Source organism: Centropristis striata, chromosome 10 (assembly GCF_030273125.1).
Source record: "Centropristis striata isolate RG_2023a ecotype Rhode Island chromosome 10, C.striata_1.0, whole genome shotgun sequence".
NCBI lineage: Eukaryota > Metazoa > Chordata > Actinopteri > Perciformes > Serranidae > Centropristis > Centropristis striata.
In genome coordinates this window covers 12,505,387-12,528,897 of record NC_081526.1, presented here as the reverse complement: position 1 = coordinate 12,528,897, position 23,511 = coordinate 12,505,387, and the positions used below count along the sequence as shown (strand labels likewise).

Sequence of the window (23,511 nt, the reverse complement as noted above, 5' to 3'; positions counted from 1 at the left end):
AGAGCATTTAGGGGGTTTCCAACTGCATTTGTGCTGGTTAAACGACACATAATCTGGGTGCAAAGTAAAGTGGAAGGGGCAAAGGCATTGCATTTAGTAGTAATATGAATTAAATCAATCTAAAGGGAGTGGGAGATGACAGAAGTGGGAGCAATCGCAGCAATTCCAGTGATCAGCGAGATAAAATTACTCTTTTTGCTAATGGAGTCTGATGGCTTTGACAAGAGCATAGAACATTTTTTTATTGGTTTTATTTTTAGGTGGTTTTAATGTTTTGGCCCGCCTACCTGCTTCTCCAGTAGGTAATATGCTGACTATAGACAAGTACCTCATATAACCCCACTTCAATAAATCCAAACTATCCCTTTAAACAATTTTATGCACATTTAAAAAAATGTGTATGTAAAAATTTACTTTGTTGCTTTTGTTTCAGTCAAAACTCTATAAGGAAATGCCCAATCTGGTCACTTACTTGCAGTGTGGCATTAAACACAATTTATTACAGAGCCCCAAGACAAAGAGGGAACTGACCTTGTCTCCACTGGAGTAGAAGAAGTAGCGCAGACGGACTATGTTGCAGTGGTCCAACTTCCTCATGATCTGCAGCTCACGGTTCTGCACAAAACAAAAACATGGAAGGACAGGTTACATTTTTGATTCACACAACATCTCAGTTTCATGCTTGTGGTTCAAGAAGTGAGTCTGAGGACCTCTGGGAGACCCTGAAAGCTTTCTATTGGAAACACGGCAGAGTTGGGGACAATGTACTGTGGTATTTGCCACAAGAAGTTACATGTTACTAGCATGGTTAAACAAACAGCATCATGCATCATGGCCATACAGAACAGTGCTTTAAAAACATATCTCTGTGTCTTATGACAGAACATATATGCCACTTATCTGGCGAAACAATCATCTTGTTGTCAGCCACGTCACTGTCACAAGCTCAATGTGCCAGTTTGTCAGGATTCTGGATTTGAGAAAATTGGATGTGGTAGCAGCAAAAGAATGCAGATAAATGAACATTCATTCCTTTACGCAACGATAAATCCCACAGGCTAAAATATGACGACACAATTAGGTATTGTGTGGCATGTTGCCCGTTCTCATTAAAAGGCAACAATAATTACAGGGGGGAAAAGCCCCTGGAGAGGAAAAACTGTTCACACCACACACCTAGAGCAAAACAAACACTTCTGAGAAAAAGGTGTCAAAATAAATGTGGTGAAGTAAAAACGCCCATGTGGTCTGTGGTGTGAAGAGCCACAGGCTCCCAAAATGGCCACTAGAACAAGATGCAAGCATTGAACCCTGTTAGAGTGCTCCATCTATATGCAATGTGTCCATGTAGGAAATGGCTCTGCATATGGACTTCAGGAATTCAAGCATTACATAAAGCTTTAACAGCTTCATTATAGTTTATATTTTCTACCCCACTCCATTCTCCTCCCCTCCCCCTCAGCGCTATCACAGTGCTTTGTGTTGACTTGATCTAAAGTGCTTGTGTAACATTTGGAGAGTGTGGACTCCACGGCAGAAAGTGAATGGAGAATTGTCAGAAAGAACAAAAAGAAAGCAGACTGCAGGGACAAAAGTTAAAAATCCAACTGTGGCAGAGTAGAAGAGTCACTACATAATAGTCTGGCTTTTGTTTTTGAAGTCATGAGCAGCTTGAAAAGTAGAATGAGGGGTTTGTACTATTGATTATTCCACAATAACAGCATGGAGCACCGCCCACACTTACTGCAATGACATGCACATTAATATTCTGAATATTAGATGTTTTACAGCAAGAATGTCAGGATGTGGGATTTACATAAAATGATCACTTGTTTGTCCCTCAGATTTGCATAAATGGTAATCTGCATTATTTGAAAGCTAACATTTTCAGGTTTTCCATATTTGGTGTTTTGGATTATCCGTTTCTGTAAACATCAGGGTGTTCAAATGTAGAAATTCAATGAAGTGCAGAATATAAATACTTTATATAACCAGAATGTAATCAGCTCACAGCCTACATTTATTGATAAAAATGAGTGACTCATCAGTAGTCTAGCTTGCTGACTAATTCCCTGGTTGACAGACTGAATACGGAGCTAATTAGCTGACGAAAAAATGCAACAAAAAAGGCATCTGCTTGATGGAGTAGCTGACTAATAATCTCACTGACCAACTTGCATTGCCTCTTGTACACCACCAGGTCCACCTGGGACCGTGTGTGGCTTGCTGTGTGGAAAAGGATCGATGGGGGTGCCGGCTCTTACTGGATGTGCCATGTACTGGCTGAACACAGAGCAGGCAGTGACCTAACACACCGCCTGGCACGCTTTTTGTGTAAACAAAGGCTTCGGGTTTGGTGTTAAAGAATGGCAAACAGTTCGGCCCTTTACTGGTTAACATTAGGAACAGATTTTAAATTCTGGGTCAAAGAGGAAAGCCGTTTTAAAATCAGTACTAAAATCAGAAGTTTTAGAATGTGCTGCAAGTGATAATTACTTTCATTATTGTTTATTCATTTATAACTGAATTATTTTCAACTATTCTGATTATTGATTCATTTTAAAAAAGGTCTAAAGCAAAAATGCCATTCCTTTAGTTCCGGCCTCTAAATTATGACAATTTGCCCTCTGTTGTCTTATGTGATAGTAAAGTGTCAAAAAAAACATTTCAAGACACCTCCAATAAATGTATCGCCATATGGCATTTTTTGTAGAAGAAACAATTAAATGGACAAAATAATCTGCAGAAAAAAGACATAGATAGATAGAATAAAATTATTAGTTGGAACTTTTACTCCCTATAACAATAACATATAATAAATAAAGAAAAATAATCGACACAAGTTGCCAGAGTCAATTTTGACATCTTCAAACTGTTTGTTCTATCCAACCAACAGTCTAAACCCCAAAGATATCCACTTTACCATCGTAGAAGATTAAGAAAAAAGGTAAATACTCACATTTAAGAGGGACATTTTTTGGCCAAATGTTTCTGCTAGAGGTTTGAGACATGCACTACACTGGCAAGCTGCCTGGTGGGCCGGCTAGCTGACTGTTCGAATAATACGGTTGACCGAAAAAAAAAAAAAAAAAAAAAAAAGTGAAAAAAAAACCAAGAACCTGTGGTAGCTGACAGACTGATTGGGTGACTAACATCTCATTAGTCTGCTGTTATGTGGGTCAGGGCCATGCTGGCTGGCAAAGGGAGATATGCTGCTGTCCTTACACACTTTATTTGCCACTTTATGAGGATTTAATCCTTTCTCATTCATTTTTCAACGGAGCAGAGTGAGCCGTCTGTCCACTAAGCAAGACCTCATCATCCCAGCAGCAGCAGCATCTTGTCGCTCAATAACCTGGTGCAGACAATCACCCCAGCCCTAATTCACTTACAGGCAGACACAAATGGTCCTCTACATGCTTTTTTTTCACCCTTTACACAACTACTGCACCCACACAACCCCCACATCATAAAGTGACATCATAGCGTGTGGGTCACAGAGCAGCCATCGACGGCATCGTGCTCTGCAGGCAACGCCCTCGTCTTCTTGCAGTGGCTTACTGGGAGTGTTTAAGGGTGTGCCTGTCTGTTATGTGTGAGAAAGATGGTACCATATGGAGGAGGAGCAGACAGGCTGTTCACTAAAGGCCCTGCCCAGCTCCTGTTATACTGCAGTCATTCCTGCTGACCTGTCATCCTCCAGTGTGTCAGCAGCCCAGCCAGCAGAGACAGAGAGAGACAGATGGAGATGGAGAGGAAAAAACGAGAGAGAAACCCTCAATTGCAGGCTGCTAGAAGTCCTACACCTTCTCCTGCTGATGTATACCGTCAGATAAAAACCACATGCAGTTTCTCAAAAGATTAAGAGCAAAGATGAATGGCACACCACCCACACACTGTTTTACTGCTCCGCTTTGGTAACAGCTTATCATACTGAATGTAGTCAGTGGATTAAACTTAAAAAGGAGGCCAGAATCATTCTATATTTTTCTTATTGTCAATAAATCCAAGAAAAAAACACAATGTAAAGCCCTGGTGGCTCCAAACTATGTTATAGAAGCTTGGTAATGCAGTGACTACACAGAGGTATTAGTAGCTGGTGAGCTACCAGCTAATACGCTAACCTGCACTGGTCATTCAAAATGAGCTTCTTACATTTTTACCTCTACTTGCCATTTACTCACCACTGGCAATTTTGTCCCTATGATTGTACATTATTTCATTCAGTAAAGACTTACTGAAAACAGGCAGAAGCTCTCGGATATGGCAAGGTTTCTAAATGTCAGTTAGCATGTTTGTTAGCTCAGCAGCTAACAGGACAATGAGCTCACATAACAGCTCACAAAAATGAGTCTACAAGTCAGTCCTGTCAAGCAGCTATATTGGAATTAAACGATTTCCCTGCAGATTTCACAGTTTAAAATAGACATATTATGCTTATTTTCAGGTCCATACTTGTATTTTGGGATTATGCTAGCATGTTTATGTGCTCCAACATTAAAAAACACATTTTCTCATACTGTCCATCTGGATTAGAGCCTGACAGATATATCAGTTGACAGATATTATCGGCCGATATTGGCCTATCAAAGGCATATTGGTATTGGTGTATATGAGGTCCATAGTTTGCCATTATGAAAACTTTTTTTACACAATATATATTGCAGAAAATGTTTATTGGCGTGGTGACAAATCGGTGAACGATCCACATAAAGTCTATTTTCATTCCAGCTCAAAAAATGACTATATTGGCCACCATATCAGTTATTGATTAATTTCACCCACTAAAATCAGTATCGGCCGTAAAAAATCCTATATTGGTCAGGCTCTAATCTAATATATAACCTCTGTCTGAAAGTACTGAAAGAGAGTTTTTCATAATATGGCAGCTTTAAATGCTGGTGAATTCAGCCCTTAAGTCTTTCTCCAAACACTTTGACTACACTTTCAACTCAGTTGTGAACCCTTTTATCCGTATTAATGATAAAAATATGTAAAAATAAAAATACATTCAATCATTTTTGAGTACTTTCCTTTAACAACCGGTATGTAGTTAAGCCAAATGTACACAGATGTAAATAATGCATTTATTGTGAACTTTACTCAGGTGCATATTAACACACATTTGGTCCTACAGTGAGTATTTACTGGAGAAGGACGGTTATTTTGAAATTACGTGACTCACTGATGTGTTTTTTAATAGTTTGAATAGAACATGACGCAGTAAGCACCATAAGGCTTTGACTGCACAGACAATATCTGTTAGTCAGAAAAATTGATGGTTTCAGTCTTCTCATTTCAAGAGAAAAATCAACAGACTAACACTTTAACAATGTTGCGTAAGCATCACTACCACCAGACATGCTCTCATTGTGTGTGTGTGTGTGTGTGTGTGTGAGTGATAGTTCTAATGCGAGCATCCATTTTCCAATAGGATGATATGTGATCCCTCTGAAGGGAGTGGAGGAGGACCTATCCCATAATGCACCAGGAACGGATAATAAGCCCAGCAAGATTGTCTCACACATACACCATCTTACAACCCAACACAGAGCCTTTTCACATGATTACCCTGTTTGACTCGTGAGTGTGAGTCTGTGTGAGTCTGTGTGTGTGTGTGTGTGTGTGTGTGTGTGTGTGTGTATGTGTGCGTGTGTGTGATAATGAGAGAAAATAAACCATTCACACACACTGGACTGGCACCCAGACTTACTTCACAGATGAACACCAAATCACACAGAAATAACAGAAGTGTAGAGATTTTTTTATGAGGAAACTAGAAGAAACTAGAATGCAGGTGTGTGTGTGTGTGTGTGTGTGTGTGTGTGTATGTTTGTAGGGGGGGTACACACACTTATTGGCACAGGCTTGGCAGTCATGTGAGGAGTCTTAGAGCTCATTTGCTTCATTTCTTGTAACAAGCTGTTCACAAGCAAGGACAGGTTGAGCGAGTAGAAGCATTCAGATGGAAAAGGAGACAGTGATGTTATATCCTTATGTTCAATTCAGCCAATACGATGCATGGTTTTATGCATGTCCTACAATGACCTACATAGTCGACCTACAGCAGCCAGTTTGTCCCTTCAGGTTAACTCATACTTTACATGTTAAAATTAGGGTATAAAGTAACATATCAAATGCTTATTTCTGTATATCTCGTCGATCAACATTTAAGTTTAAATGAACACAAAAAGCGAAAGAAAATAAAAAAACTATACCAGATTCAGTTATAATTGTATAGCTTCAAAGAACTTAAACTCACTGGGGAGGATAGAGGACAAGGGTAAAGGGTGGGTTAAGTTATAATTAGTTACCACAGTAAACTGCAATTGAATGTAATTTGAAAGTTTTTTGGTAGGGTCTAACACACCAATGTGCTTAATTTGGGTTCTCCTGGGTTTACATTTCTGCATTATTCAAACCATTTTTTTTGTAATTTCAATCCATGTCACTATGTGAATTTAAATGTATGTACATGTATAATGCATATGTGATTACCTTAGTGAATAGATGCAGATGTGTTACGTAATGTCAACACAATATTTCACTCACTTGAATTCTATATCAAATGTCTCGTCCATAATGAATGCAAAAAGGGAAAAAAAATGGTGAATAAATAAAAATGCAGAAAAGGAGCCAGACAGATGTGGCTGAGGCAGAGGCTAGAGTGTAAAGTGGAAACTGAAGAACAGAAAACAATGCGTGTTTTCACAGCTACCCACTGTTTAAAGATGCAACCTGTTAGCGAGTCATGCTAACCACAGGCTAACAGGAACCGCATGTCATGACTTCATCGTGGCCAGCACACAGAGTCACAAAGAGTGCGTCCGTGTGCTGAACAAACAGTGTCTATTACGTGACAGATGGTCAACCCCCACACCATTAAGTGACATCATTTATCTTGTCTGGTTGTGGGTAGCGAAGGACTAGCAGCACCTGCTGAAGAAACTGTGCTGATCCTCCAAAAAAAGAAAAAGATTCAACCTCTGGGCACTGAGCTGCTGAAGTATTTAGCCGTACCGGTTGGCTCAGCACAACAATCCCAGGGCGAAAACACTACAGGCGAACACATCTGACTCAACTTTGACTAAACTTCAGCGACTCCCACGGGAGACGGAGCTGGGGGTTGGCAGACCAGGAGACAACCAGGGACACCTAAGCCTGTCCTGCCTTCACTCTTCTTGACGGACAAAATAGACATAAAATAATCAGCACTACCTTCATAATGGAGGGCTAGCTCATCAAGGGACTAGCTCTGTTTTACCCAATTAAATCAAGATAATCCATTGATAGACTCTGGTCACATTCTATATACCAGAATTACTTAATTAATTTAATGATTATGTTAATTGGGACGAGTGCATCACATCACGAATGCGACACGTCACAGCATTTATAGCATGGATATAAAACTTACACACAGCTCAGCGGAATATTTCCAGGGATTTCCCTACTACTAAAAAGGTTAAGCTGCAGCAGCATTCATTGATAAAGTTGAATTAATTAAAAAAGGAACTTATCTATTAAGATTCAGATAGAGGATTTTGCTTGAGGATTTTTTTAAGTGCTGACATCAAAAACTATGGGGAAAGACATAAACGCCTAATTCAAAAACCTCGATAAAAGCTTAAATAAATGAATAATTAAATTACATTAAGCACAGCCCTAATTGATTCTCCCATCTAAGAAAGCAAAAAAAAAAAAAACACCAGCTACTCTCCAAATCTCTCCAAACTTCTTTAACCAATTTCTAATCTCCTCTATGATAATACTGGAGGTTTAAATGAGCTGAAATCCTGTGTAGGAGAGAGTCAGTCAGAGTGTGTAGGTTTTTCAGCACATATGGAAAACATTAAAGTCACACACTAGATTGCATCATCTTAACTGTGCTGTTTATGCTGTGACTTTTTCTGAGAAACCCAGGGAATGTGTGCTATAGACACAACAAACTTAGGTGTTGCATGTATTGAAGGGAATAATGTAACCTTGCACATAACATTAATGTTTTTATATCTTTTCCTGTGGTCGGTGATTCCTAGAAATCCTGCCTGCAGACAAATGTTGACTGACATCATGTTGCCTGAAGAACAAAATAAGAAAAAAACTGAAAATCTGCTTCTTTCAAATCACGAAAAAGATATATAATCCATTAAGAATTGGCAGTGTATGAGGCACAGCTGTCTAAAACTAATACAGCCTTATACAACCCTGCAATAAATCTATATATAACCTTTATCAGGGTGTTACTAATAATTTGTCCACCCCATTTATATAAATGAAGGCTGGCCACCCTCCATGAAGGTAGGATTTATTGCAGGGCTGTTGTATAAGACTGGAATACTTTAAGCTATGTGTGCACTATAATGTATTGTATATGTCCAAACTATGAGACATAATGTGGACACTGGTCCCAGTTTGATAACGTGTTGAGCACTTATCGGTATTACCCAAGAAAAATAATATTTCTGTCTAACCCATAACCCTCAGCTCTGAAGACTATAAACTTAATGAGAATCTAAACAGCTGTCCTGCAGGCTTGGCAGTCTCAGGTCTTTTATCTGTGAGCGAGCAGCAGGGACACCGAGGCCCCCCCCTCCCCAACCGAGGGTGCAGCAAAGGGAGCACAGACAATGTCGCCCCGGCCGAGGAACAACAAGCCATCAGTCAAATCTATTCAAAGCACAGGAGGAGGATTCCAGCAGAGCTTTGCATGGAAGGAAATATGACATTTCTACGGTGGCAACTGACTGAACTTGACAGATTGTTGTTGTGAGAGTTAGTGGGTTCAAGTTGGTTTGTGGGGGAGAAGACCACACGCACGCACACACACACACACACACACACACACACACACACACACGCACAGACACACACCCACACACAAAAGCAAGAATGTGTCAACTGCGAAATGTTACGTTTTTTTCTTCTTCTTTTTGTTCACAGGTTCGCTGATCTCACTGTTCTTGTGAAAGATCACTCCATTCATGTCTCTTTCACAGTTACTTGCTCACATTCATTGATGCAGCAAATCCCTACCGTGGTTACATTGTTAAAGAGAAATAAGAAAAGTACGAGCGTGATCATATCTACATGCTGCTTTTCTTCGTCCTTTTGTGTTTTGATTTACCTTAAACCTCTTGTCTTGCAGGACCTTCTTGATGGCGACCATCTCTCCGGAGTCGCAGAGTTTAGCCTGGTAGACGACGCCGAACGAGCCGTTGCCGATGACCTTAGTGTCTGTGTAGCTCACCTCCTGTGGCCGGTCGGGGCCTTGGCCTGGGGTGGCCACGACTGTTGTTACCTTGCTGCCATCCTTATCTCCTAAAGAGAGAGAGAGGGAGAGAGGGAGAGAGAGAGAGAGAGAGAGAGAGAGAGAGACAGAGAGAGAGAGAGAGACAAATGCAGATCCTTAACACAAAGTAGTGATAAGCACAAACTCAGCACTGTAGGAGAAGTGTTGACAGGAAGGCAGGGAGAGCAAACTGCCATTAGAGACATGATAGATAAGGAAGCATTACGAATGTCAAATAGTGAAAAATGCCCATCACAATTTCTAAGGTGACATTTACAAATTGCTGCTTGTAGCATCCAACCAACAGAATAAAGCCCAAAAATGTAAAATCTGTAACAATACAGAACAAACTATTTGCTCATCTGTTTCAGAGTGACAGTGGAGCATCTTAGGGCTAAATGGCCTCCTTGTTTCGAGTATTGACAGGTTGCAGGTTTGAATGCCAGCTGACAAATTTTCGTGGCTAAAAGAAACAGAACAATACAGCCTCGCTCTTTAGCCGCAGCTAGTTTAACCTCCATTTGTTCCGGCAGTGCTTCCTTGTGGTCAACAGCTGCGGTTGGACCGATGAGCTTCCAGCTGACTGACTGTATGAATCATGGCTGAGCTCAAACAGAGCGTCCAAGCTTGAGAAAAAACGCCTCTATAAATGAATGTGAAATGTGTATGCAGTGCTATAAGCAGTAAGACATTAAAGATCAATTATGTAGGGAACAATCACACATGCTACTGCCATCTTAACAGACAGAAAGACGTTCAATTCTGCTTTGCAGGTTTAAATACTTTCAAATCAACAACTACATTTATAAGCAAACTATGGACACTATTACTGCAAATATGACAATAATCCAAATTTGATACGGGTCGTGTAAACAGCATATTCCAATTGGATATTCTGATATTTTCTGAGTGTAGCACTTTCTGCTTATATGGTGTATGTCAATATGATTCGGGCTTTAGGAATATGGGTTTTTACTGCATTTTGAAACAGATTTTACAGCTTGTCATACACAAACCAGCTAGCCAACCACTTGCACGGTTGGAGTAATTATGTAAAGGAGAAAATAAAGCCCAAATTGCTGACCTGGAGAAGAAAGAGAGAAAGACCAACTTTTTATTGCCAACATGTTTCTGGATATGCGCAAATATCAAAATGCCAAAATTTTCAAGGTGGCTGAAGGTTTGAAAGAGGGAGGCTGTGCTAGCACCGTGGAACAAGTCTACCACCAGTGGAAACTTTAAAAAAATAAATGTGTAAATCTTGATGCAAAAGAGCTAAATTAAAAAAAAGAGGTTCCAGCAGTTATACTTATCCGTTTTTCGGCAGGTTTAACTTGTTATGTTTATTGGAGTTAGCACAGCTGCGTGTACAGTAAACTGGACTATCAGTGTAATATAAATTATTAATTAGCCATCTTAACGGCTTAGTAGGAACATTGCCTTTTTTGGAATTAGGGCAAGTAACAGTATTCAATGCATCAAAAAGGGATTAGCATAGAGCAGGCCTAGCTTTCTGATATTATTCCCTATACTATTATCCCACTGGATAAGACTCATTACCTCGGACAGACTCACAGAGTACAGACCAAGGCAATTCCCAGGATTATTATCAGTGAAAAGTCATAAGCTAAAATGACTGTATGTGATGCTAATGCACTATAGATCGGAATCTGCTTTCACATGCCCCTCCTCCCCTTTATGCCTTCCTCTCTAGTCAGTCAGGAGCTGGCTCTGCTCCCCTGAGATCCCGACGTGGAGGCTTTTTCCTGTTTAAGTGGGTTCTCTCCCTCTGCTTCCACCTCATCCTCACAGAAGTGTCAAGGAGCAAAATTCACATTAGCTGGCAAGCAGGCAAGAGTGTGCGTCGCGTGCCACAAATGTGTGCCCGTTCCTTACTTCTAATCTCTCGACAGTCACTCAAATTAACTGCAAAACTTTGGCACATTAACCTAAGCGACTAAATCCTACCGCAACACCTGCTCCCTCCTTTAAATCTAATTATTAGTCTTATTAGCATTTCTCCTTCACACATGCTGCGCTACAAAAAGGTTGTGTTCGAGCCAAAACACCCACGCACCTAAAATAATCAAAAATATCTGTGAAATGGGTCTAAATTTAGATTTTTGAGTTGCAGACACAGTTAAACACATTTGTCAACAGCTCACAGTGGGTACAAAATCATGTTGATGGGAGGATTAGTGCTGCTTAATGACTGTGACTGTTCCAGATCATGGTGTTATTTAATAGGAACTTTGTGCCGCATGCTGTGGTGGCCGACCACCTCCACATGGAGGACACGGGCAGGCCACAGCGTCCTCTCCATATGAGGAGTAAGTGACCATCTAATGCTGACCTCTGGCAAGCTATCAGTGAGTCTGTGTGTGAGTTTTTAAATGAACAAAGTGATCAGATTAATTAACCCTGCAAGGCTTGAATTATTTTAACACCAGAAAGTCAATGTTTTGAATGAGCTTGTGACACAAAGTGCAGAGGTTTACTGGTTTATCCATTTTTTATTGGCTTGCTAGGCTTATTTTCCAGCAGGGTTATTGATTTTGACGCAAATAGTGCTCTGTAGACATCCACTCTCTCACACGAGCAGAAAAGAAAAAAAAAGGCGACCACTCCATGGTTCAACCTAGACATAAAATATTCATTTTAAAAGTACAGTATGTGTGTGTGCCTTGGATGAGTTTTTGACAGTTTGACCAGTGAGCGGTCCAATTACTGAGGATGTGATTATGATCAAAGCATAGAGAAAAGGAGTAGGGGGGGAGACAGGGGAGGGGTCTGAGAACAGGCCTTAACTCTCGAGGACCAAGTCTAGAAAGAGAAACTGAAGACGGATTCTGTAACGACAGAAATAGACTTTCCAAGAGAGTGTGTGTGAGTGAGAGAGCGAGAGAGAGAGAGAGAAAGAGAGAGGAATATGACTCTGCCTACATATTCCAGCAGGGCCATTTCTATGACGCCTCTGCACTTCCTCAAAGCGTGAGAAATGTCTGTGCACACTCACACGCAGCTCACAGTGAAATCACACACTGGTGCAGAAAAGGAATGACCAAGCAATCACATTGCAATTGGATTTTTTTGCATTCTAATTGACTGATGGGAAGCATGTACGAAGAACGACCTTTCACACACTAATCCCGTGTAGCCAAGCCTTAAAAGCTTTCACTGTCAGTCTTCATGCACATTTTTCCTCCATAGAAAATCCCGAATCACATCCAATGACAACCAAGACTTATTTTCATTTCATAAGTGAGATAAAATTTCACTTCTTCCAAGAAGCACCTTTTCATTAAAATGAACTAGCCCCAAATGAACCATCAGTTAGAAAATTAAGTGTTAAAAATGCCCCCTGGCCTAAAATATAATAAGGGAAAAATTTCAAGTCACAGCCTCTGCAGAGAGAAGCTCAAACGCCTTCGACATGTGCCTGCAGCATTGCCATAATTACTTTGTCAATTAGCCTTCAACAAGAAAATAATTAGTGTGACAAATCACAGCACATGATTTCACGTACATGTGCTGTATTACTCAGCTACAAAGTGGCATGGGAGAGACGGCGGCTGCAACTTTTAGCCAGAGGCATCAATAATCAATTTAGGTCACCAGACTAGTTGAGGCCACAACATGTGTACACACAATGGGGCCAGAAAAACACCAATGGGGAGCAGTTGATTGCAGGACACGTGTGGGGCTGAGCATCCTTCAGAGTTAACGGTTTTGTCACGGACACCAAAACGTGCAACTAATCTGTTTCCAAACACAGACAGACTCAAATAAAATTGTCAAAATGATTCAATCCAGCAATATGATCGAAGTATAAGTAAAGAAGACTAAACATTCACCACCAAATATTCAACACAATTAATTATAAACACAGTGTTGGTCATCAAAAATGGTTGTATTTACCGGTTAATAAATTTGATTGCCATATAACCAAGTGGCAATCTTCTGGTTTCCAAAAAAAACAAGATGGCGACGGCCAAAATGCTAAACTCAAGGCTTCAAAACTGTGGGCGACGCCACATCGACTATGACTACTTCTTTTACAGTCTATGCATACTACTCACAGCAAATCTTTTCCACACATTTACAAACTTGAATTTTACACACAGCTATATTATTTTTACTGGTTCACAAGGCTGATATACAATCACAGGCTTTGAAATCATTTCACAGGATCAAGATTTTACTGAGGCTTATTTGAGCCCATAAATCTGTGGTTAATAAAAGTAGAGTAGAAGTGGCATGCTGACATTCTGGCAAACATTCAGTTTGCAAACAGTTTGCAGCAGATACGCTGCAATCTGAACACAAGAACACTTTTTATTTATACCCAAAGGACCATTAAAAAGGTATGGCTTCAATTTTAGGAGTCCAAACTACGAAATTAACTGTCTGCATCCATTTAATACTTGAATCTTCTGAAGTGAGCCACCCACTTTTGCAGCACTTTAGGGGTAGTAATTTTCTGTGTGAATCTATGAGACACTTTCCGGTTGTAGTGGAAACATTATTCATACAGCAATGAGAGATAATTTTCACACTATTTATATTGAATCACTACGAGTGACTGTAACAGAATGTGCACATGCCAAACTGCCGATGTGTTCATTCCCCTTCGAAATCTGGCAAACACATACGATTCTATATAAAGCACGTATTAACTGTTTGACAGTTAAATTATATCACATGCACTGTGACTTCAAACACTCTGAGATGACACAATGTGAGGAATGCACCTGACTGGACTGCAGGGCAAAGTAAAGTTTGTGAGGAATGCATGATAAGGTTTGCTAAATTCCTGGACAACAAAACTGAGGTGCAAAGAACGCATTGTGTTAATCTGTCCAGGTACTCATGCAAAGTGCAAAATGTTCCACCACTGTTGCAACGCTGATGAGATAATTTGCTACGTTAATGGAACATCCGATCGCAGGAATGTCATCGCTGACACAGACACATTTCGCTAAGCAATGCCTGGACGAAGACATCAAGGCATCAGTGGGTTTTTGACCAGACAAGATGGGGGTGCATAGATTTTAGATATCCCAGTGGTGTACAGCCTGCAGAGCCATGGCTGCCCGGTCCTGTCAGCACACTGACTTCACCCAACACACTGCCCAGACAGCGATCATCTTCTCATGTCTCCATCCATCAAAACTCAGCTCTCCTTTAAATCCTGCAAGCGATTCTGCCAGTTGTAGTCTTGTCCGCAAGTCCTTCTGTTTCACTGGGTATTAAAGAGTATAATTAGTTCATTTTGTTCCTATCATCACTTGCAAAGCGTGAGAGAGGGGCAGAAAGGAAAGGGGAGAAAAGAGGGAAAGAGGGAGAGAGAGAAAGAGAGAGAGCTGCAGCTTTGAAATGCTAAACAGGCCGCTTATTGTTCTTGGCCAGCTGCCTCACCCCAAAAAACAAAACCAAAGAGTGCTCATGTGGGTGTGTGAACATATATATGCGTGTGTGTGTGTGTGTGTGTGTGTGTGTGTGTGTGTGTGTATGTGTGTGTGTTCCTGTCCGCCTGTGTAGGAGGGGTAAGAACGTTCTTTCCAGGATCATACACAAGGACTACAGCTGCTTCAGATAATCAGCCAAGTTGTTCACACACACATGAGTGGAGGTGTGTGTGTGTGTGTGTGTGTGTGTGTGAGATAGTAACAAGGTGACATGATGTTGTATAAATTCAGTCCAAAGTACAATCATGACACGGCTGATATTGCAAATTGTGTTTCTCTGAATGACAAATGGGATTTTTGATATTTTTTAAAAGTTCATGTAAGTTGCTGTGGTCACCTGTTGATAGAAAAAACATTACTTTGGTTTTTATTTTGGATGTGGAACGCCCCATCAGACAAGATGAAGGAATTATGTCCTTGATATGTGACGTATGAAACCCTGGTTGACTGAAAGCTTTTTTTAAACTCTCATTGGTACACTATAGTAATTTTGTAGCATATAAAAACACCATATGGACGTTATATGGATGTTAACAAGGTTTAAAACATATTTTTTCATTGGAGGGGCTTTATGTAAAGGAAACATTAGTACTTTAATATTGATAAAAAGACGATATTTTTGTGGGTGTGATGACTATTGGTGCTTTTATGCTGCATTTAGGTGATTTATCTGAAAATAAATCTTTAGTACACTGAATATGGTTGCCAAGAAGTAAAGGGCATTCACTGTCATTTCACCCAGAATGGCAAGTATGGTCCAAAAATGGCATATTTATGTGTAACATAACCTTTAAGGCCAGAAAAGGACAACATTTAAAGTACAGTAAATCAAAGTGTTACAATAGCTTAAGCTGTTTTGTAGTCTCACATTTTATTCTTCACATTATATTCAGGGGTTGCTTCACTGAGTTCTACATTATGGGTTTAGTTTGAGTCAGCAAATACAATTGCTTCAAACCTGCACATTATCTGTCCTCAAGCCCAGTATCATCCAGCCAACATGGCCAGTTCATCTAGCCAGTTCCTGAAACATTTTCTCAGCTGGACACATAATAGAAGTCTGATTATTTCAGTTTAGTGAAGTACCTTTAACCCAATTCTTACCTCGATAACATGCTACTTAACCTCTTCACTTCATGGAAGAGAACTGAGTAACATGATGGTGCCACATTCAATCCAATGAAGGTTGCTCTCCGGGGCCTCATGTATCAAAGAGTGCGTAGGTTTCATACTGAAAGATGCCGTACTCCCAAAACTAAAAAAGTAGGTACGCAAACTCAGCTCCATATGTATCAAACTGTGCTTACGCCAGGTTCTGCGCACCTTTCCTCGATACATCCCAATCAGCGTGGAAATGAGCGCACATGCACAACCCACCAACCCCGCCCCGGCTCCTCCCGAAAATGAATACGCAGAAGATATGCAAATGACTTTAAATCGCCGGCATTCCACTGATTATCGGGGAAAAAGGGAAATCAACGTGCTTCCACTGCACGCATGATGGACGTGGTGATCTCTGAGGTGGAGGCAGGAAAATGTGCTTTTGGGTTCCTCAGGTCTGGGATCAGCAACAAGGTGTCACTGTAGCTGTTAATGCAGCCGGATCAGAGACCCACACCATAGCAGACGTGTCCCTCCACACATGCACTGTCTAAACTCCATTGTTGTTCCTTTCCTTTCAAACCGACAGAGCAGCCAGAGCATGCCAGTCTCTTTTTTTACGCATCAGTTTAAAAGTCACTCTTAACTTTCTGTCCCTATTAAACATCACATATGGGATCAAATATGCACCACGCCTGACTTATTCTGAAAGGATTTCCCACACGCGTTTTTTTCTACGAGGAGAGAGGGATCTGTGCATCATGGATCGCTGTGCACCTGTAGCGTTAACATCTCCATGTTAAACCAAAGAGAAGCAATCGGCGATTTGGACTTTGACACAGTAATTAAGGCAGGTTATCTGTGAAAATTGTATGCGCTACATTTTATTAAAAATCAGAAGTACTTTATTGATCCCAGGAGGAAAATTCGGTAAATAAAAATAGTGTAAAAAGCAACATATATAGACTTAAGAAAATATAAAATCTTAAAATTACTTTATTTATCCCCGAGGGGAAATTCAGTAAATATGATAAGAAAAAAATCCTCTATCCCCTCATATTTAGAACGGGTTATTGAGGGTGGAAAACAGCATTTTTCCTCCATTGTCCGAGAGCTATAACTGTAAACACAAAGCCAGTTGTGTGTAGTTTGAGTTTAGATATGAAACACGTTTTAAATAGAGCATAATAGACAGTAGTTTCCGCCAGACAAAAGTTTGCGGTGCCACCGCACATTCTCATGGCAAGTTCTCTTTTCATACATGTGGCGTGTGCGGGAAAAACAGCGTATGCAATGTTTTTGTGCGTACGCAGCGTTGATACACGAGGCCCCAGGTTACTGGTTGGATTGTTTTTGAGCTCATTACCAATAAAGGACCCACTCTGGCTGAACTGGTTGACATCTATCTAACTCATACAGACGTAAATAGGACAAAAATAGTTAACCAGAGAAGCTTTTTTTATTTTTTACTGGAACCAAATACCCAAATGAAGACACACAGTATAAACAGCAAGGAAATATCATTGGCCAGAGATACCAAGGGTTTGAGCTCAATCAATCATTGTGAGGCAAAAAAAGAAAAAAAGTAAGCACTTAAAACGTAAGCAGACAAGTCGTTAAAAAAAAAAATCTAATTAAACTACAGTTGGAGAGATCCTTGTGGATTCATGTACTGCCTGATTATCACAGGGGACATCTACCCAATCAAATACTTTCCTCAGTGGGGCTGAGCGCCACCTGCTAGAACAAATCTACAGCAGCCCTGAGAGCTCAACTAACAAACGCAACACAAGCAAATGAAGAAAGCTCTTCACCAATATGATAACACGTGGACAGAATTTAGAGAAAGTGCTGCAAATAGAGAAGCTCACAACACAATGTAAACTGTTTCCAGGGGACAGTAAAAAGTGATGCACATGGCTGGGACATGCTCCAAACTGGAGAAATCTTTTACTTTTAGTTTGTACTCCAGCGGCCCTTACAGGAACGTACTTTTGTATGAAGTATGCATACAATTAGGCCATACCACTTCATCATCACGTTGTGAATTGAACTTTGACCTTTTGGGTCATATATATGCTGTGCAAAGGATTCTGGGTAAAACAGACAGAAAAGCATGCTGGTTTGCATTCTGCAAATTGCAACTGGACCTATTAGGCCATCCTGGTAGTTTTGGCATCCTACTTACTCAGTCTTTTTCTATCACTTTTTAGCTTTGTTTCCGTTGTGTTGTGAACTTCTTGCAGCAAATGTATGTATTTTCTGCACTTTTATTTTTGTTTTGTGCATGTGTCGTCAAATTGGTGAAAAGGTTTCCTCATTTTCTTGTGTAAGGTCCATTTGTGTGGCTTTTTTTTATAGTTTGCGGTGCGTTGAGCTCTCAGGGCCACCGTAGAAATGAAGCTATTTAACACACGATGAATTGGGCGACTACTGATGTGCTTCCTTACCAGATCAGTGGAGAAAAACATGTTCAAGTTGAGAAAACCCCAGTGAAACACTGGTGTTAAGCTCATGTAATGTTAAATCCACAAGGTCAGCCTCGCATTTGGTGCTAATTCAGTAGCTTGTGTCTGAACAATAATTAGGCCAAAGACCCAGAATTCTTCAGTGCTTACATTTAGCTGACTTACTGACTAGCACAAGGTTTCTTTAACTGCAGAGCATTCTCCTTTTACGTGCAATATAACCATGATCATTACACACTGCCAGGGAACACACCAGTGCTTCAACACCCATATCTGGGGCAAGATAAGTATTAAGATTTGGGATGGCATTGCATCTCCCTGTGTGTGTGCATGCATGTGTGTGTGTGTGTGTGTGTGTGTGTGTGTGTGTGTGTCCTAGTCCACTGAGTGGTTTTCAGTGCCAAGGCCCAGAGGAGAGCGTCAGCTTCAGGCCTCACCCCACTAACACACATCATGATCACATCACAGCCCTGAAGCACCACCAACATTCCTGAACAGCCTTGTTTTTTCCCAAATGCATACCCAAAGTGTGCCCGCATGCAAGATAAGAAAGAGCAGATATACAGTAGATGTATCCAGCCAGCCAGGACAGTCATTAATACTATGGACATTATCATCAATAATTCATTTCGAGATCAGTCTAATAAACTCATATTTTGTCCCACATCTAGTATCTAGATATCTAGTCTCACACCACCATGACAGTAACAGTTGTCATATAGTTCAGCCCTAATGGGGACACTTGAATACGTGAACTATCTGCAGTCTATGCAAGGAGATAAAATGCTTAACATAGCAGTTTGCATAAAGGAAATTACTCATAACAGGCAGTGGAAAGGTGAGTGAGTGTGGCGTGCCTTGAAATAGTAGTAGAGCTCATGTAAAGCAGGTATTAAAAGACATGTGTATGGACCAGCTCCATCTCTGCAGACCAGTCTATAACCAGCCTCCGGCACGGTGCCACTGTGGCTCCATGAACAGGATACTGCTGGGTGTCACTCTCCAGTCGTCGCGACGTCTGATTTCGACACGGCGCATAGTCTGTAGGATCAGTGAACCAGCCCTCTGCCGGATCGCGTCAGTTTCTCCCGAGTCAACTATGGGCGCACATTCCGCTTTGACAGTTGCGTAATAGACCGGCCCTATCGCTTTAACTCAATTACGCATACGGTTGGTGCCATGTAGTAACACCGCTATGAGATCTAATCTACATTCAAATGGACAATAATCAGACCGGATCTGCAGTACAAAGAAGAGGCTTGATTTTTGACCTGGGTCGGTGCCAACACTACCTTCCCCTTAGCCCGGCCCTGCCCGGCGCGGCCTGCTAACCCTGGGCAGGCTGACCGGCCCCGGGGCGGCGCGTCAGAGCGCAGCGATGGGTGCTTACACTGAGTCGAGGAGTGTGCGTGCGTGTGTGCCACTCAGCCACGGCCAATCTCAGTCAGTGACACAGATATATGACAGGGCTAAGCTATCAGGAGCTAACGTCATGCTCGCTTGACACATTTCCAGCCTGGTTAGTGTAGAGACATTTAGCGAGGATATATGGGAGTCACACTAGGCCTGGTGCATGCAGAAAAAGGTGCTCTAGAATTACAGGGTGTACTTACTGCTGACTTTCATGCTGCCGAAAGCCGAGGGCTGCGGCACTGGTTTGCAGCTCTCAGCGAAGGATGTGGTCCTGGGCCGACCCGACATGATCCAATCCCTTTGATTCTCTCTCGACTCGGAGACTGCGACTTGCTAAACGTCAGGGAAGATCGATTCACTGAACCTTATCATCCAAAAAAAAGGATGACAGTAAATGGATAACACTATAATTCACAGGGAACAGTCAGAAAGCGATCCCTTTTATCATTCACTCTAGTTCGTATCACCTAATAAACTACCCTTTCTTGCCCACCAATGGTCAATCAGAGCAGCATTTCTTCCTTTATATTCCAGGTTTTTCTCTCAGCGGGCCTTTGGATACACGTCTCCGACTAAAATAGTCATGAATCTGGCCTCTCCCTGTGGCCCCCCGATTAAAAACCAATCGCGATTTCTTGTCTGGGTGCAGAATCAATTTCACAAAGACAAAGAAGGGTGAGATCACTTGTGATCCGATTCGGATCAAAGGTAAATGCGGCGTTTGCTGGTCGATTCGGGACACATGCAGTTCCTCTTCATATCCCGATGTGGAGGCTCAATGATCCGACTGCCATGGCGGCTCCCTCGCTATACCCTAGCCTACAGACGGAAAATCTGCCAGTTGCCACAGTCTTCCTCAACGAATTCAATGGCTCTGCGTTAATTCAAAATCCGCCCTCGTCGCCGTCAAATTTCGGCGTCTTCACCGAGGCTCCCGGGGCAGCGACCTCCTCACAAAACGATGGTCTTTAGGCACAGAGTGCGACGATACTGAATTTCTTTTTTTATTCCTTCCCCATAGGTTTCGGGCTTGCTGTCTTTGTCGCTGCGCATGTTAGCTACGTCGTTTCCGTAAAGGGTTACGGGGCCTGCTCCGCTGTCATCGGAGGAGGTTCACGCTGTTGACGTAAAGCGCGACCGAGCATAGAAAAACTGTGCACGCGCAAACGGAGAATCTGGGGTGGCCGCTTTAGCCAATCAGAGAGAGTATCCTTCAGAAATGGGCGTTTGCCATGTTCCCGCTGTCCAATCAGAATGTCGCTCTTGAGCACCACATGGCATAATTTTCTTGGCACCGCCCTCACGACTTCAAAGGATTTTTCCCATGCCGCGACAGGGACAATGGGCGGATCTGCGACCAGGATTGATGACTCTTTCGGCCAATGGGGCTCCAAAACCAGACTGTCAGTTCAAACCGGACCCAGCTGTCACAGGTCATGCAGCACTGTTGCTATGTTAGTCACAGAAGCCCGTCCACTATCTCTCTCCCACACTTTCTTATACACGCAGCCCTCTGGCACATCCATTTAATGAGTGTCATAATGCTTAGTAATTTTAATAACGTGTGTGTGCATGTGTGCAGGGCTGACTTGTCACCACAGCTCTTTATCCAGGTTAATTTCACCTCTGCATCTTTGTTTATTACTGTTTATTACTTTTTAATAGGGTGTCCTGGTTTATAAGGTGGAAACAATTGCTCTATTAATGGTAAAAAGAAAAAAAAAAGAATGAAGAAATAAATAAATAAATAAATAAATAAATAATCAGCAATAATAATAATAATAATAATAATAATAATAATAATAATCTGCAATTTCTATAAATGTCCAAAAAGCCAAATATATTCAGTTTAAAAAGCAGGAAATCTCCCTATTTGAAGGGCTGAAATGGGCATTTTATACAATTTTTGCATCAAATGTATTTTATCAATTAATGGATTATCAAAATAGTTGGCAATTATGACTGACCATTGTTTTTGTCTTAGAATTCTATTTTATTATCATTTTTTGTATTTTTATTTATATCTTTGATTATTATTGTACAATTTATCTGTGTGTAGCATTGAGGGAGCTAAAATAATCTCTCACCTCTGTATTGTATGTTTTGTGTTATGACAAAAAAGCTGTTCATGTTATGCTGGTAGTAAAATGTTGTTCCTAGTAAAGATAATAATTAATCATCTTTCGTTCAAGTCACTGAAACCCAAGGAAAGTGGTCGTACAGTCTGATTAGTCAAAGGGATTTTTTTTACCATCATGCAGCCCAAAAAATATTTAATTAATGGCTTAACAAAACAACAAGGCATTAGTAAATAATTTATTAACCATTATTAAAGCCATTTGTTACAGCTTGTAAACCCATCATGAACAGAGCCTGAAGGAAAACTAATCTCGCTCTATTATTTAGTATATAATAAATGTTCAGTGATAGCCATGGACTATCATGTTCTTTTGAGAATGAAATGTGATTGATTGACAACTATTTTTATTCCTCATGTCAGTATTCACCATGTTGAACAGAGTGCAGGCCACTTGGCAGGAAAGTCTTTCCTCCTGCACAGTGATGCTGGTAGTCTGTCTGTCTTTTGTGTAGTCTATTTATACTCTGTTGTGCTCCATATCAAAGGGAATTTCTCCCAGGCTGCCCTTTAGTGGTTCATATGCAGAATACGGAGCAGTAGCGTCTCAAAAACAGGCAGCGGAGCAGAAGTAATGTGAGACGCTGTTTTCTCTTCATATAGCAACACCTCCTCCGGCAAACACACATTTTCCCATTAGCGGAAAAAAAAATACAGAGAGACAGAGAGGAGATAGTGGGAGGCAGTTAGAAACAGAGGCCAAAACGGGAAAGAGAAATATTAAAAAGAGGGGGAGTTATATTCTGTTTTTGTCTTTGTGGCAGAAATATAAAGATAACTCTCAAACTAACGGACATATAGCAAACCTGGAGCAGAATAACAGCATTAAAACACAACTTGGTTTGTAACACTGGTAATATGTGTGGGGGAATGTGAGTGTGGAGGCTCAACAGGGGCTCATATTTTTAGGTCATTTTTAGGTTAATACAGGCCTTCATCAAGCCAGTTGTTTACACTTTTTCTGTTTGGCTTCGTCATGCTGTGAGTGCTGCTTGTCCTCCACTGTATAAATCAGGAGAAAATGCAGAATGGACATGAAGTGGCAACAGGGCACTCACTTTTTTTCTTTCTCAAGCACACACATGAGACAGACACTTAAGAAAACTATGACCTTTGCACATAAAATACTCTTAATGATAATCTTCACCAGTTCTTCCAGTTGTGGGTTTGATGTCTCTTTAACCAGCTGAAGCATCTGACAGTAAATGCAGAGCATTGTTTAGACAATGTAGTAGAAAATTAAAGGGACAGTTCAGTACAAAATCAAAAATACATATTTTTCCCTTTACCCATAGTGCTATTTATCCTTTTTTTAGGTGGGAGTTGTTGAGTGTGAGAGATGGTTATTGGCTTATGGTCCTCAAAGCAGAGAAAAAAATCAACTGAGCAACTCTTTATTCTTTCTCTTTTTAGAAACCATGACTCAGTTACTCTTAAAATCCAAAGGTTTTGTGAGCAGTTTCATGTAGGAACTATTTTATTTCAAGTACATATATTACCTACTTGAAAGTGCTCACAACAAGGTTTGTGGAAAGAGAGAGATTGCCTTTTATTTTACTTTTTTAATTATTTTTTTGTTTTTGCACTTTGAGCACCACAAGCAAACTGCTTGTCTCTTTATGGGAAATATCT

At 40.9% G+C, this 23,511-nt stretch overlaps 1 protein-coding gene across 3 annotated transcripts in view; it reads right to left on the bottom strand.

Annotated features, from left to right (window-relative positions):
- Positions 1 to 20,782, bottom strand: part of gsk3ba (glycogen synthase kinase 3 beta, genome duplicate a) — a 35,779-nt gene extending 14,997 nt beyond the window's left edge. The window contains exons 1-3 of one of the 3 annotated variants that reach the window (XM_059342711.1): positions 19,943 to 20,782; positions 9,128 to 9,318; positions 532 to 615 (exon numbers count right to left, since the gene is read on the bottom strand). In XM_059342711.1, the coding sequence (XP_059198694.1) occupies positions 532 to 615; positions 9,128 to 9,318; positions 19,943 to 20,030 (363 nt within the window). In that variant the 5' untranslated portion in view covers positions 20,031 to 20,782. Of the gene's footprint in view, positions 1 to 531; positions 616 to 9,127; positions 9,322 to 19,942 lie in introns of all 3 variants that reach the window. The other 2 variants (XM_059342710.1, XM_059342712.1) reach the window with 2 other exon arrangements.
- Positions 20,783 to 23,511: the final 2,729 nt, after the last annotated feature.